Source organism: Diaphorina citri, unplaced genomic scaffold (assembly GCF_000475195.1).
Source record: "Diaphorina citri unplaced genomic scaffold, Diaci psyllid genome assembly version 1.1 scaffold31, whole genome shotgun sequence".
NCBI classification, from domain to species: Eukaryota; Metazoa; Arthropoda; class Insecta; order Hemiptera; family Psyllidae; genus Diaphorina; species Diaphorina citri.
In genome coordinates, this window is record NW_007377469.1 from 365,725 (window position 1) to 380,044 (window position 14,320).

A 14,320-nucleotide genomic window follows, 5' to 3' on the forward strand; every position below is an offset into this window, starting at 1 on the left:
TTCATTTTACACCCATTTCAGTCCGAGGAAATAGCTTTTCAAATTTCAGCACTTTCTTGAGGAGCAGAACTTGAAAATAAATGTTCGGCCGACATTTACAGACTATGCAACAGGTTACGTGTTCAAAGGATCTTTGTCTTCAGATACTTCGCCTACGCATTACTCAATTTCTTAGTACATAGAAAGTTCTATCACGGCCATTTTCCAGGGCACTGTACCCTGTAATGTAATTTTAATGACTACTCGAACAAGGAACACCGTAGACAGCATAGACATTCCCGTCTCAAGAGTATATTCAACACAATTTGTTTCAATTATGAAAGCTAAGTCTTCAAAGTGCATCAGAAAAGAGGAGCAAGAGAAGAGGATTTTCGTCAAGATGCTCTTTGTTCGGATTTTTCTCTTTGTTCAAAAAGCTGCAAGGCAAAAATAACATTTTCATAAAAAGAAAACGTTCGACGTATTGAAGTCATTGAACCTTCTTGGCTGAGAGATTTGAATGAGATCTCTTATTACACTGCTGGAAAATATGCTAGATGCTAGATACTAACGATTGAAGTTTTTATGTCTCGTCTCGACTCTACATGAAAATTCTTTCTGTAGGAAGAAGACGGAGGCAGATGGTTTGAGAAGATGAAAGGGCTAAGCCACGGGTGTTCGTTCTCGTGTTAGCTCCTTGATAGTCCAATTTTTGGACGTTTTTCGTGCATCTACTCATGAAAAACGTCAACCAATTCACCATACTTGTCCCTAAATCCTTTTCCTTTAGATTAAAATAGCCCAAAACAATGGTTGGATCTTCCGAAAAGTACAAATAAACGACGAACCACCGATTCCAATTCGAATAAATTATGATAGCCTGTGCTTAATTTATTTTCTATTTTACTGGTGGGGAAATGTCATTGCTCTCCACGCCGATATAAACATATGATTTGAAATAATCAGGTCAGCCCAATAAAAACATAAAGAAGAAAGTGTAAACACATTTATTATGTACGGAGTGGTGAGCGAATCAAACAAGCTGACCAATTATGACTATTATAGCATTAACTCGTATAATGCTTGCAGCAAGATTTTCCTGTTCTAGTCCCGAGACCCTGTTACTATTCTTCTTTGAGACCAAGTTTACAGTTTAGTTTTTAGTGGATGTTCCAAAAAATCAGGATAAGGAAGGTGTGAGTGAGTGTGTGTGTGTGTGTGTGTGTGTGTGTGTGAGAGAGAGAGAGAGAGATATTAGAAGTTAGAATTATTGGTGGATGTGCCAAAATTACCAAGTTCTGATATACAGATTTTTAGCAGATGTAACAAAAGTACCAAATCTTAAAATACGAAATGTTAAAGAGGAAAAATAGAAATAGTGGATGTGCCAAAAGTACAAAAAAAGGTACCGTCAAAATATTCATTCATACAGAAATCGTACATAAATTTTGTAGAATAAAACTATTCATCACTTATCATTAGCATTTTCAAATGAAAAAAATGTAGAATAAAACTATTCATCACTATCATTAGCATTTTCAAATGAAATTTGTACTAATTATCAAATTCTTTCCTCTGTTACAGGTACGTGTTCAAATCCTAGAACTCTTACTTATCGTCCTATATTCCTGGAAGGTGGTGAGTAACTTCCGCTCGAAACTTTTAGGTCCTTTGGTGGCAAATCAGAATTTTCGACTCGAAACTGTTACACTTGTGCAGGAATAAAGTTATGGCAGACACTCTATGAGGATTATTTAGTTGGTTCTGCACTAATCGCTTCATAGGTTCATAGATTGGTGATTTGGTACACCACTTGGAACAAAGTTATGGCAGGCACTCTAAAATGCAGGCTTCTGTTAATTTTACGCTAATCGCTTTATACATAGATTGGTTATTTGGTACACCACTACCACAAGATGTTGCGCACACGTTGAACGGTGTATTTGTCAATCACGTGCAACTACACACTATTATTTTTTTATTTTACTTTTTTGTTGTATAGGTTGAGTATTCGTTTTAGATGATGCGAGTTCGCTGAGTCCACAAGACGATGTTTGGGTGTAGTGTTGTCACGTGCTTGATCAGTTTTCATATTAAAAAAATTCGCTAAAATTTCCCGAAATAAATTCGTGATTTTTACTTTCTTTATTTTTTTTTAGAAAAAAAAAATCATTTCGTTAATTATTTTTACATTTTTAGTAGTTTAAAGTGTTTAGATAATTTTCTTTCGCGTCTAATAAGTGTAAATATATTTATTTTCGTGTGTTGATTGATAAAAGAAAAGAAAAATGATAGGTACCTACGCGGAAAAATAAGTGAAGATTTTTTTGTAAAAAAATGTCCTTAAAAAGTGAATAGATAATTTAGTAACTAAATTGCTCAGCAGTGATTTTTCTTTCTTTATTTATTTATAATTAATTAGACAAATGTGTATAAATACTTGTACATTAGTGAAATCAAAAAAACTTTTTCCGTTTTTTTGTGTGATTCTTATTATCTAAGAAAATAATGACAAGAGATATCAAAATGGAATGTGCCCCATTGGATTTAAGTGTGAATAAAACCGATATTGATAGTGAAGTTTACGAGAAGCCGGATTTTGAGATCAGTGTGAAGATCGAACCCCGCACTGATTATAACACTACCGATGACTCGGATGATTATAGTTCGGATCATGGGGGTGGACCCAACTGTAAGGCTTACAAGAAGTCACTTATGAAAAGATACTGTAAGTGCCCAAATTTTACCTATTTTCCTACACAGAAAAGGTAGCGGTAGAAAACCTTATAGCACAGGTGCCAGTAAGTCTAATACAACTGGTATCTGCATACCTTATTCGTACTTCTAGGATAGGATTAAATTACATAAAAGCTCTTTTACCGAGACTCAAACCCAATGGTAAAACCCAGGTCTGATGTTTTTCGTTTTGATCTAATGTCATGTTTTCCTGGTAAGGCCGGTATTAATGTGAAAAAAGTTTCAATAAGTACGAGTAAGACTAGTGTCTCAAAAGTCAAACCCAGTCGTAAAACCCAGGTCTGAAGTTTTTCGTTTTGATCTAATGTCATGTTTTCCTGGTAAGGCCGGTATTAATGTGAAAAAAGTTTCAATAAGTACGAGTAAGACTAGTGCCTAGACACTCTTGATGTTTCCTATTTTCTCATACCGAAAACGATCGATAACCTATTGCAGAAACGAATAGGTTTTTAGCTATCAGACAGTACAAAACATCACTGCTCTTTACCATCTAATCTTAAAGTGCTACTGTAGATCAGAAATGTGTATAGGAGGGAAAATTTTTCACCCCACGACTTTTGGGCATTATAATGCTGTGTCCACACATAGCCTACGGCCGTCGATCGAAGAGATGAATCTATGTTGTCGAGCAAGTGTACGGTTTCTGTCGACATCGATCGGCAGCCGTCGACTAAGTGTGAACACAGCTTTAAGTTGGAAATCACTATACTATCAAATAACCGCGGGAATATCGAGAGAATTTTCAATAACCGTATTCCCCTTCACTATTTCATGTGATACCTCCTACCTATTTCGCTAGGAAAAAATATCGTACACATTCAGACATAATTCTGACTTATTAGGGTCAAAGCAACAAAACCGTGTTATTGTCATTTTCCATTTGGTCAACAACAACAACAACAACAACAACACTAATATTAAAATCATAGGGGAAGTCATAAAACATCTAGGTATTACGCTGAAGTAGAAAAAAATTCAAAGGTAAAGAAGAGGCACATTTTTATTCCCAAGAAAATTGGCAATTTAAGGAGATCTCATGGCCAAACAAACGTTGGGTATTTAAGCTTTTAACATGTAACCAAAGGAACGGTTTACACAGCACGTTTAAGCTTACATGATTTGCGTAGCCAATATGTGTGGTCCATTCGTCAATCGAGAATATTACAGTTTTTAGAAGGAAAAAGATCCTAGTTTCTTAGTAATTTTAGGATTTTTGGTGGCAGAAGGAAAGTTGGATGAAAAAATGCAGGAAAAAAGCAAACTTGTCCGTATTTTGTCCGTTTTTAGAAAGAAATACATGTTTTTGTCCATTTTGAGGCAAGAAAATGGCCGTGGTGGACAGAAAGCATTTGGCTCATCAGTATCATAGCTGCCTTGTAATCAGGATTGTGCGGGTTCGATTCCTAAATGAGGAGATTTCTAATAGCGTCCTTCTCCACCTATTTAAAATGTGTCCGTGGCAAAGATCTAATGTACAGGAAAACCCAAAGAAGAAGAAGATTGAGGTGGCAGAAAATACCGTTGGTGTTAACCTTGATTATCTTCCCAAGAAGAGTTCACTATCATTCTCACTATCTGGTCGGTCAATCACCCTTCTCCAGAAAGTTCAGGTTCGGTTCCATTCATGGCAAATAACACGGACAGCAGATAGTCTGTCAGATTGTCCCTCTGTTTATGATAATTCCCTAATCACAAACATAAACATCTTAAGAAAGCGCGTCAGAGGTGGGGTTTCATATGTATCAGCCGGACTTGCATGATTATTATCAAACAATTCCATGTTCCCCGTAGGTTCAACAAACTGCAATGTTTACTAATTAGATTTCGTTTTCGCTATTTGTTTGGATGGTTCTTCATGTAAATGAGTTTCGATTGGTTGTTTTGGACTGTGAGATGAACTTTTACTTTGCAAGTCAATAACTCAGTACACTATGTCTGAAAATGAAAACCGGCTCATCTGATGTAAACTGATTGCTCACTTAATTCCATACTAAAATTGGGCTATCCCGTTTCCCCTAATAATAAAATAGGCAGTGGAAAGGCTTTTCTTTAAACCTCCTTTGTCAGTGTCGTTTTGGATATCTATACATATGTATTTGGAGCTCCTAAATTCAGTGCTGCTATACCTCGTTACTAAATTATGCCAAAAGAAACGTTTCACAGTTGAAACATTTTCATGATTGTGAATTCGGAGTGGAATCATCCAATACCTACACATGTTTTGGGAGTCTTCCTTGTGTGACCTATTGGCATAATGTGAGAGCATAAGATTAACAATGTGACGAATTGAATTGAATAAATGACACTGGACTACTCCTATAGAAGGTTCTGTCTGGAAATTATTTCAATGTATAATTTTGTGTTAAAAATAAGAATGAATTGAATAAATGACACTGGACTCCTCCTAGAAGGTTCTGTCTGGAAATTATTTCAATGTATAATTTTGTGTTAAAAAAATAAGAACCATTACATTTCAATATTGCTACTCATCATTGGAGGTTCATAATTACTCAAAAAACATTATATTTTACTCCAATTAGTGATAACCTAATGGTTCTTATGAATGATTCTTTCACAGAATTATACAAATTATACAAAGAATTATACAAATGAAGACTTTCCCCAACAAAAGCCAATCTCTGAAGAACACATTGTAAGGCACGTTTTGCATATTATTAACATTCCTTGTAAATGCAAAGGAATTTTTAATTGTGTTAAAAATACTTAAATGCTTATCAGAAATATCGTTCCCCAATTATTACACCTGGATAAATTTTATAACTTGGACTCGAACCACCAACCTCCAGATCCAAAGTCCAACGAAACACCAACCTCCAGATCCAAACAATCCAATAGATTTTGCATTGTTTTCAGCATTTGGTTGAGTAATAGGAGATCCTCTTTTTGAAACTATTTACTTACTGCCAGTGCCATTTGAAGCCTAGAAGACTTTTTGCCTCGCCAAACTGTTCTGTCTTGAGCTTCTTCTTCTGTGATGCTGATTTTTTCGATGTCTTTCCTGATCTGGTCCTTCCATATCAGCTTTGGTCGTCCTTTTCTTCTCCTTCCTGTTAATTCTCCTTCCCAAACACTCTTGATCAAACTTTCATCATCTCTTCTTAACACAACATGTCCTTTAACTTTTTGAAACAGGCAGTAATGGAGCAGTTGCAAATGGGTAAAAATTATTAATAAATGGTCGATTCCTACGTTAAAAGTAGTGGAAAATCCAAATCTGAGGTCAAAACTTCGAAAAAATAATTGTAAAAGGTCGAAAATTCAATTTTCATTTTCCGCTCTAATGAAAGAGTTCAAAGATGTGTGACGTCAGACTTCAGGCAGTTGCCTCGCTAGGTAGCGCCAGTATGCAAGCGCGCTTGCGGAGGAGCAGAAAGAAATGCGCAGATTCGCAGAAACGTATGCGCACAAACACATTAATGTGTTGCCTGCGAGGGAGCTTTGCTCGAGACATTTGATGTGACGTCATCGCCCACGGGAGCGTATGCCGTGACGTCGAAGTTCTCGATTAACTGGTATTTTTTCAATCGATTTATCTCGGGATCTAGAAGTCGTAGAAGAAAAAGAAAAATTCCGTTGGTCCTCATTTTTCCTGCTCTTTGACTTTGAAATATCACCCAAGTAAGCGCAACTGTTCTATTGGGTCTTCAGGAAAATTTTTCTTTATGGTATAAATGTTCAATAAAATAACTAAATAAATACAGATAATCTAATTACAATGCATTGTCTTACAAGAAAATTGTCAATAGGGTATTTTTGGGTTGTCTTTTCGAACAAAAAACTTTTTTCTTTGCTTTTATGATCGTTTTGTTATAATGTAGTCGTGGACCCCGCAACGTTGAGCTTTTGCTGTGGAGGCATTTCTTAAAAGTAGTGAATTTTTGACTAATACTCAGAGGAAGTTTCGCACCCATTTTGATTTACCCCCTCCTCAACCGATCATAGCTCATACGGCCTTTTTTTTTAAGGAAATACGTTAAAAACAAGGTCTATATTTACAAGACAAGGATTCTGGATGAGTTGACCTTTTATGATTAAGGAAGAGGGTAGGTAGCATTAGAAAGTAGGTATGTTGCGGTAGTACGATGTTCATTCTTGCTTTTATATCCATTGATATTGCATTGATAGACGTCCTATTCTAGCGATAGAAACAAGGTATATTCTATTTTCTATTCAATTAATGAATAGAAATAAGATATATAATATTAGATCGATTTATGTCGGTTTTTTTTCCGAAGGAACCCGAAGTTGAGTGTAATAGCATCAACAGATGTAAAGACTGCTGATATTTTGTTTAGTGTTTTTATTTTTTTCCGAAGGAACCCGAAGTTGAGTGTAATAGCATCAACAGATGTAAAGACTGCTGATATTTTGTTTAGTGTTTTTATTTTTTTATTTGGAGCTCCTAAATTCAGTGCTGCTATACCTCGTTACTAAATTATGCCAAAAGAAACGTTTCACAGTTGAAACATTTTCATGATACCAATAAAAAATATTTGTGAACGTATTACGATATATTTTTTTTAAATAAAACAACAACATGGCGAGGAAGAAATGATTTTGTATCCTAAATAGGAGGAGACATGGCAGAGATTGTAAGTTGTAAGAACCTCTCTCGAAGACAGAAGGTCGCATGACGTTCATATTATACGTGTATATCGGGACCAGTTATTTAGCAGTTAGTCACTGAAGATAGTAAAGTAATATGAGATTGTACGAGGTAACTTGGCTTGCATAAGGTTTTCATAATTTTCTTCCATCCGTAAGATCCAGGTATCAGAGTATCCGAATTGCCTACGTACACATCAGTAGCTCCAATAGGTACTGCTATACTGATGGGCAATGCTCTCTGAAATTATTAGACTGTTTACAGTCTCAAGTCAATAACCATTGAATAGCTTACCATTGTTTAATTTTGTTTCTATTGTGTCAGTGTCTAAAAGAGTTTATTAACTTTTATTTCAAGGTCAGCATGTGTGTTAAATTGTAAACAATCATTGAATTTAGGGAAATTCTTGAGGTACTCATTTCTTACTTACAATTTGTGCTGTTATACGAGTCATAAGTATTATTCATCGCTTGAAGCCATTTATAAACTTCATGGCCGTTTGGTTCTTGCTTGGTCCATTTAGGCCAAAACTCATGTTATGTTGATAAGATATTATTTTTAATGATAAAAACCGGATTTTCCCTTTCATTTTATGTTCAAGTGTTTGTTACGTCTCAACATCCTTTTTCATGCAAAAGTTCTCAAGTGTTGGTAGTACTTAGTACTTACCTATCTACTTGTTTCCTAATACCTAATGCTACTTCTCCTTACAAGTAATAATTATTCTCTATTGTTTGAAGTAGATATTTTGAAGTAACGAGTACTCTTTCCATTTTGTTGTGAATTTCGCAACCCCATCCTCACTTATTCTCTATTGTTTGAAGTAGATATTTTGAAGTAACGAGTACTCTTTCCATTTTGTTGTGAATTTCGCAACCCCATCCTCACTAACAAGCATTCACATTGAACTTTAGTTAAGGGGTCCAAATGGTCGTCAAACGCTATCCAAAGTTTGCTACTTTGAACTTTGGTATGAAGTAGAATAGACTATGAAAACGTTTTAGTCACCAAAGTAGTTTTAGTTCAAGGAAAAATGTCATTCTAGCTCGATTTGCTAAGTTGTTGACCCTCATCTTGTAAGCAAAAAGTCGTAGGTTCTACCCTAGCGGAAGCGCAAAATGATATTGAGAAAATTTTATCCTCCACATGCAACAGGTAGAAAAATGTCGTTCTAGCTCGATTTGCTAAGTTGTTGACCATCATCTTGTAAGCAAAAAGTTGTAGGTTCTACCCTAGCGGAAGCGCAAAATGATATTGAGAAAATTTTATCCTCCACATGCAACAGGTTACGTGTTCAAAGGATCTTTGTCTTCAGATACTTCGCCTACGCATTACTCAATTTCTTAGTACATAGAAAGTTCTATCACGGCCATTTTCCAGGGCACTGTACCCTGTAATGTAATTTTAATGACTACTCGAACAAGGAACACCGTAGACAGCATAGACATTCCCGTCTCAAGAGTATATTCAACACAATTTGTTTCAATTATGAAAGCTAAGTCTTCAAAGTGCATCAGAAAAGAGGAGCAAGAGAAGAGGATTTTCGTCAAGATGCTCTTTGTTCGGATTTTTCTCTTTGTTCAAAAAGCTGCAAGGCAAAAATAACATTTTCATAAAAAGAAAACGTTCGACGTATTGAAGTCATTGAACCTTCTTGGCTGAGAGATTTGAATGAGATCTCTTATTACACTGCTGGAAAATATGCTAGATGCTAGATACTAACGATTGAAGTTTTTATGTCTCGTCTCGACTCTACATGAAAATTCTTTCTGTAGGAAGAAGACGGAGGCAGATGGTTTGAGAAGATGAAAGGGCTAAGCCACGGGTGTTCGTTCTCGTGTTAGCTCCTTGATAGTCCAATTTTTGGACGTTTTTCGTGCATCTACTCATGAAAAACGTCAACCAATTCACCATACTTGTACCTAAATCGTTTTCCTTTAGATTAAAATAGCCCAAAACAATGGTTGGATCTTCCGAAAAGTACAAATAAACGACGAACCACCGATTCCAATTCGAATAAATTATGATAGCCTGTGCTTAATTTATTTTCTATTTTACTGGTGGGGAAATGTCATTGCTCTCCACGCCGATATAAACATATGATTTGAAATAATCAGGTCAGCCCAATAAAAACATAAAGAAGAAAGTGTAAACACATTTATTATGTACGGAGTGGTGAGCGAATCAAACAAACTGACCAATTATGACTATTATAGCATTAACTCGTATAATGCTTGCAGCAAGATTTTCCTGTTCTAGTCCCGAGACCCTGTTACTATTCTTCTTTGAGACCAAGTTTACAGTTTAGTTTTTAGTGGATGTTCCAAAAAATCAGGATAAGGAAGGTGTGAGTGAGTGTGTGTGTGTGTGTGTGTGTGTGTGTGTGAGAGAGAGAGAGAGAGATATTAGAAGTTAGAATTATTGGTGGATGTGCCAAAATTACCAAGTTCTGATATACAGATTTTTAGCAGATGTAACAAAAGTACCAAATCTTAAAATACGAAATGTTAAAGAGGAAAAATAGAAATAGTGGATGTGCCAAAAGTACAAAAAAAGGTACCGTCAAAATATTCATTCATACAGAAATCGTACATAAATTTTGTAGAATAAAACTATTCATCACTTATCATTAGCATTTTCAAATGAAAAAAATGTAGAATAAAACTATTCATCACTATCATTAGCATTTTCAAATGAAATTTGTACTAATTATCAAATTCTTTCCTCTGTTACAGGTACGTGTTCAAATCCTAGAACTCTTACTTATCGTCCTATATTCCTGGAAGGTGGTGAGTAACTTCCGCTCGAAACTTTTAGGTCCTTTGGTGGCAAATCAGAATTTTCGACTCGAAACTGTTACACTTGTGCAGGAATAAAGTTGTGATGCTGATTTTTTCGATGTCTTTCCTGATCTGGTCCTTCCATATCAGCTTTGGTCGTCCTTTTCTTCTCCTTCCTGTTAATTCTCCTTCCCAAACACTCTTGATCAAACTTTCATCATCTCTTCTTAACACAACATGTCCTTTAACTTTTTGAAACAGGCAGTAATGGAGCAGTTGCAAATGGGTAAAAATTATTAATAAATGGTCGATTCCTACGTTAAAAGTAGTGGAAAATCCAAATCTGAGGTCAAAACTTCGAAAAAATAATTGTAAAAGGTCGAAAATTCAATTTTCATTTTCCGCTCTAATGAAAGAGTTCAAAGATGTGTGACGTCAGACTTCAGGCAGTTGCCTGCTCTAAAATGCAGGATTCTGTTAATTTTACGCTAATCGCTTTATAGATTGGTTATTTGGTACACCACTACCACAAGATGTTGCGCACACGTTGAACGGTGTATTTGTCAATCACGTGCAACTACACACTATTTGTAATGACGTTGCCAAAATTCACAAGACCATCCATTCAAATCTGCTGATAGAGCTTGATATCTGGCAACATGGTCCACAATCCCCCTCCGGTCCACAATCCCGTATCGCCAAGGTGTTGAGGTGTTCCGTTCTATACGGGAGACCTTATAGTGTCATTACCCGTAGACCTTGAAATGGTTCCTAGATAAAATATTGTTGATCTTGTGACCAGATCTCTTCAGTACTGCCAATTCTGCTGACATGCCTGATTTACCTGTCAGCAAAACTTTCATCCAACTTCCATTAGCAGGATTGGAAATCCTCTCCTTAGTAAGTAAATGGATTTTTTGAAGGGGCTTTAAAGAGAGATTCACCGCCGTTTTCATTTCGTAGCAATGACATAACGGCTACATTAGACTCATGTGGTCTGTATCGTAGTATGTCCCCCATCAGACGGGTGAGAAGAGACACAATACTTCCCAATTAGCTGGGCCAACACCTTATTTTTTGAGTTATTGTCAGTTATACCAACCTATTAGTCAACATTTCAAATGTTGCGTTAGTCAACATTTCCAACAGCTAACATTTGAATCAGTGAATCAGTCTCCTTATCTTACGGGGAAATAGAATGTGTTGACGAAAACGAATAAAATTTGAGAGAAAAAATAGGAAAAAAACACACGGATTTGACTGTCAAAAATATGATTAAGACTAGTGAACATTTCAAATGTTGTACCAACCTATTAGTCAACATTTCAAATGCGTTAGTCAACATTTCCAACAGCTAACATTTGAATCAGTCTCCTTATCTTACGAGGAAATAGAATGTGTTGACGAAAACGAATAAAATTTGAGAGAAAAAATAGGAAAAAAACACACGGATTTGACTGTCAAAAATATGATTACTTCCGCATTACTGAATTAGTAAAAGAACAGAAAATAAACCCCTGTCCCTTCGTTTCTTTACGCTTGTAATTGGTAATTGAGTAATTCCTTGTTACCTAGGTACATAGAAATAGCTAGACATAGTAATTATCGTCAAAAATGGGCGTTTTCAAGTACTTACTTATTTCTTCTAATGGTATCTGGGAATGTTTTATTCGTTAGGTTTTCTAAATTAAGTATTTTACTATAGTTTTTCAGACCAAGATTTAAGTGCACTAGACGAAATTAGTAGGTACGTAATTAGAGAATTGAATGCTTTCAAGGTGTCATTTTGATAACGATGTAATTAATATTTTACCAGCAATAATGTAGTCATACCCAGCCTCTACGACACTGGCCTGTGTCTGTCTAGTTTAGCATTTCCTGTCTGTTGTTTCTTTATCATTTTGACTTCTTTCAAAGTTGTTTGTAGCCCCTAACGATTTGGTCTCCGAATGTGTTTTCCGCTCGACTTCTTCAGTTCTGCCCCTGATGGAGATTGCCTCAGGCAGTAATCTTGCTTTTATGTCTTTAAAATGTATGGTGGGTTATACCAAAAAGAAATGACCCCTAGAAAAAATAGGCCGTGGTACCATTTCGACACTAAGTAGTGCATGGAAAGGCTACCGTTCAACCGCTTATCAATAGTTTGCATTCGAAAATGACACCAAGAATATCCTCCCCTTCCCGTGAATAGGGTAAACATATGGGGAAACCACACAAAATGTGTGTCACTACACAAATTTTCGAGGCCTACAAAAAGTATCTTTGCCAAAGAAAAATTTACTGCCCGTTTTTCCCCAGTGTATAAAATTTCATTTTCCGTCCATGCTATCCCATTTCATGCGTGTTTACAACTCTGACCAATAATAATAGTGTCAAACATCAAATGAAAGAGAAATTGAGGGAGTGGATACAACTACTTTAGATTTTAATTAGTATCATTCTAAATTAGTGAGCTCTGAATCCCAACTCAAGCGTTGATTTGTTTTGTTCTATTTACACTGTCAATATTATAAATTGGGTCGTGGCCTTGACACATCTTACTATTCACTTTTTTTTCAAAGACCTAGGAACAATTTCTCTTTTCTCGACTACCTGACCTTTTTTTCTAGACAACAATTGATTTTATAAAACCTTAAACTCGAATTTTTTTCTTCCTTTTTTTTTCGGAGGGATGTAAGTGCTTTGTATGTTTACATTTCAACAAGCTATTAGCTTTACTTTCTCCCGAAGGAAAATAAACATGCCAAGCTATGCTTAGAAATAGCTAGACATAGTAATTATCGTCAAAAATGGGCGTTTTCAAGTAGGTACCTACTTATTTCATCTAATGGTATCTGGGAATGTTTTATTCGTTAGGTTTTCTAAATTAAGTATTTTACTACAGTTTTTCAGACCAAGATTTAAGTGCACTAGACGAAATTAGTAGGTACGTAATTAGAGAATTGAATGCTTTCAAGGTGTCATTTTGATAACGATGTAATTAATATTTTACCAGCAATAATGTAGTCATACCCAGCCTCTACGACACTGGCCTGTGTCTGTCTAGTTTAGCATTTCCTGTCTGTTGTTTCTTTATCATTTTGACTTCTTTCAAAGTTGTTTGTAGCCCCTAACGATTTGGTCTCCGAATGTGTTTTCCGCTCGACTTCTTCAGTTCTGCCCCTGATGGAGATTGCCTCAGGCAGTAATCTTGCTTTTATGTCTTTAAAATGTATGGTGGGTTATACCAAAAAGAAATGACCCCTAGAAAAAATAGGCCGTGGTACCATTTCGACACTAAGTAGTGCATGGAAAGGCTACCGTTCAACCGCTTATCAATAGTTTGCATTCGAAAATGACACCAAGAATATCCTCCCCTTCCCGTGAATAGGGTAAACATATGGGGAAACCACACAAAATGTGTGTCACTACACAAATTTTCGAGGCCTACAAAAAGTATCTTTGCCAAAGAAAAATTTACTGCCCGTTTTTCCCCAGTGTATAAAATTTCATTTTCCGTCCATGCTATCCCATTTCATGCGTGTTTACAACTCTGACCAATAATAATAGTGTCAAACATCAGTGTATAAAATTTCATTTTCCGTCCATGCTATCCCATTTCATGCGTGTTTACAACTCTGACCAATAATAATAGTGTCAAACATCAAATGAAAGAGAAATTGAGGGAGTGGATACAACTACTTTAGATTTTAATTAGTATCATTCTAAATTAGTGAGCTCTGAATCCCAACTCAAGCGTTGATTTGTTTTGTTCTATTTACACTGTCAATATTATAAATTGGGTCGTGGCCTTGACACATCTTACTATTCACTTTTTTTTCAAAGACCTAGGAACAATTTCTCTTTTCTCGACTACCTGACCTTTTTTTTCTAGACAACAATTGATTTTATAAAACCTTAAACTCAAATTTTTTTCTTCCTTTTTTTTGGAGGGATGTAAGTGCTTTGTATGTTTACATTTCAACAAGCTATTAGCTTTACTTTCTCCCGAAGGAAAATAAACATGCCAAGCTATGTGATTGTGCGATGGAAATTAATTTGTGTACACGCACATTAAACCTTATATCTGAGCCCTAGTAAGTCCCCATGAAATAATGCTTAACGTCCCAAGTCTTTATTCATAGCAGAAGAAATATTTCCGGTCAAGACATCTTTGGCGCGTACAATTCCTCCGTTT

General features: G+C 35.8%; 2 protein-coding genes across 2 annotated transcripts in view; both read left to right on the top strand.

Moving 5' to 3' along the window:
* LOC113468297 overlaps nucleotides 1–1,878 on the top strand; it is a gene marked incomplete at its 5' end in the record, with an annotated part of 43,113 nt that extends 41,235 nt beyond the window's left edge. Inside the window, one exon of the mRNA XM_026825101.1 lies at nucleotides 1,564–1,878. Coding sequence (XP_026680902.1) covers nucleotides 1,564–1,625 — 62 coding nt within the window. The remainder of the gene's footprint in view (nucleotides 1–1,563) is intronic.
* A 100-nt stretch (nucleotides 1,879–1,978) lies between these two features.
* LOC103511399 (ecdysone-induced protein 74EF) overlaps nucleotides 1,979–14,320 on the top strand; it is a 61,488-nt gene continuing 49,146 nt past the window's right edge. Inside the window, exon 1 of the mRNA XM_026825148.1 lies at nucleotides 1,979–2,707. Within this exon, the coding sequence (XP_026680949.1) occupies nucleotides 2,488–2,707 (220 nt within the window). The 5' untranslated portion in view covers nucleotides 1,979–2,487. The remainder of the gene's footprint in view (nucleotides 2,708–14,320) is intronic.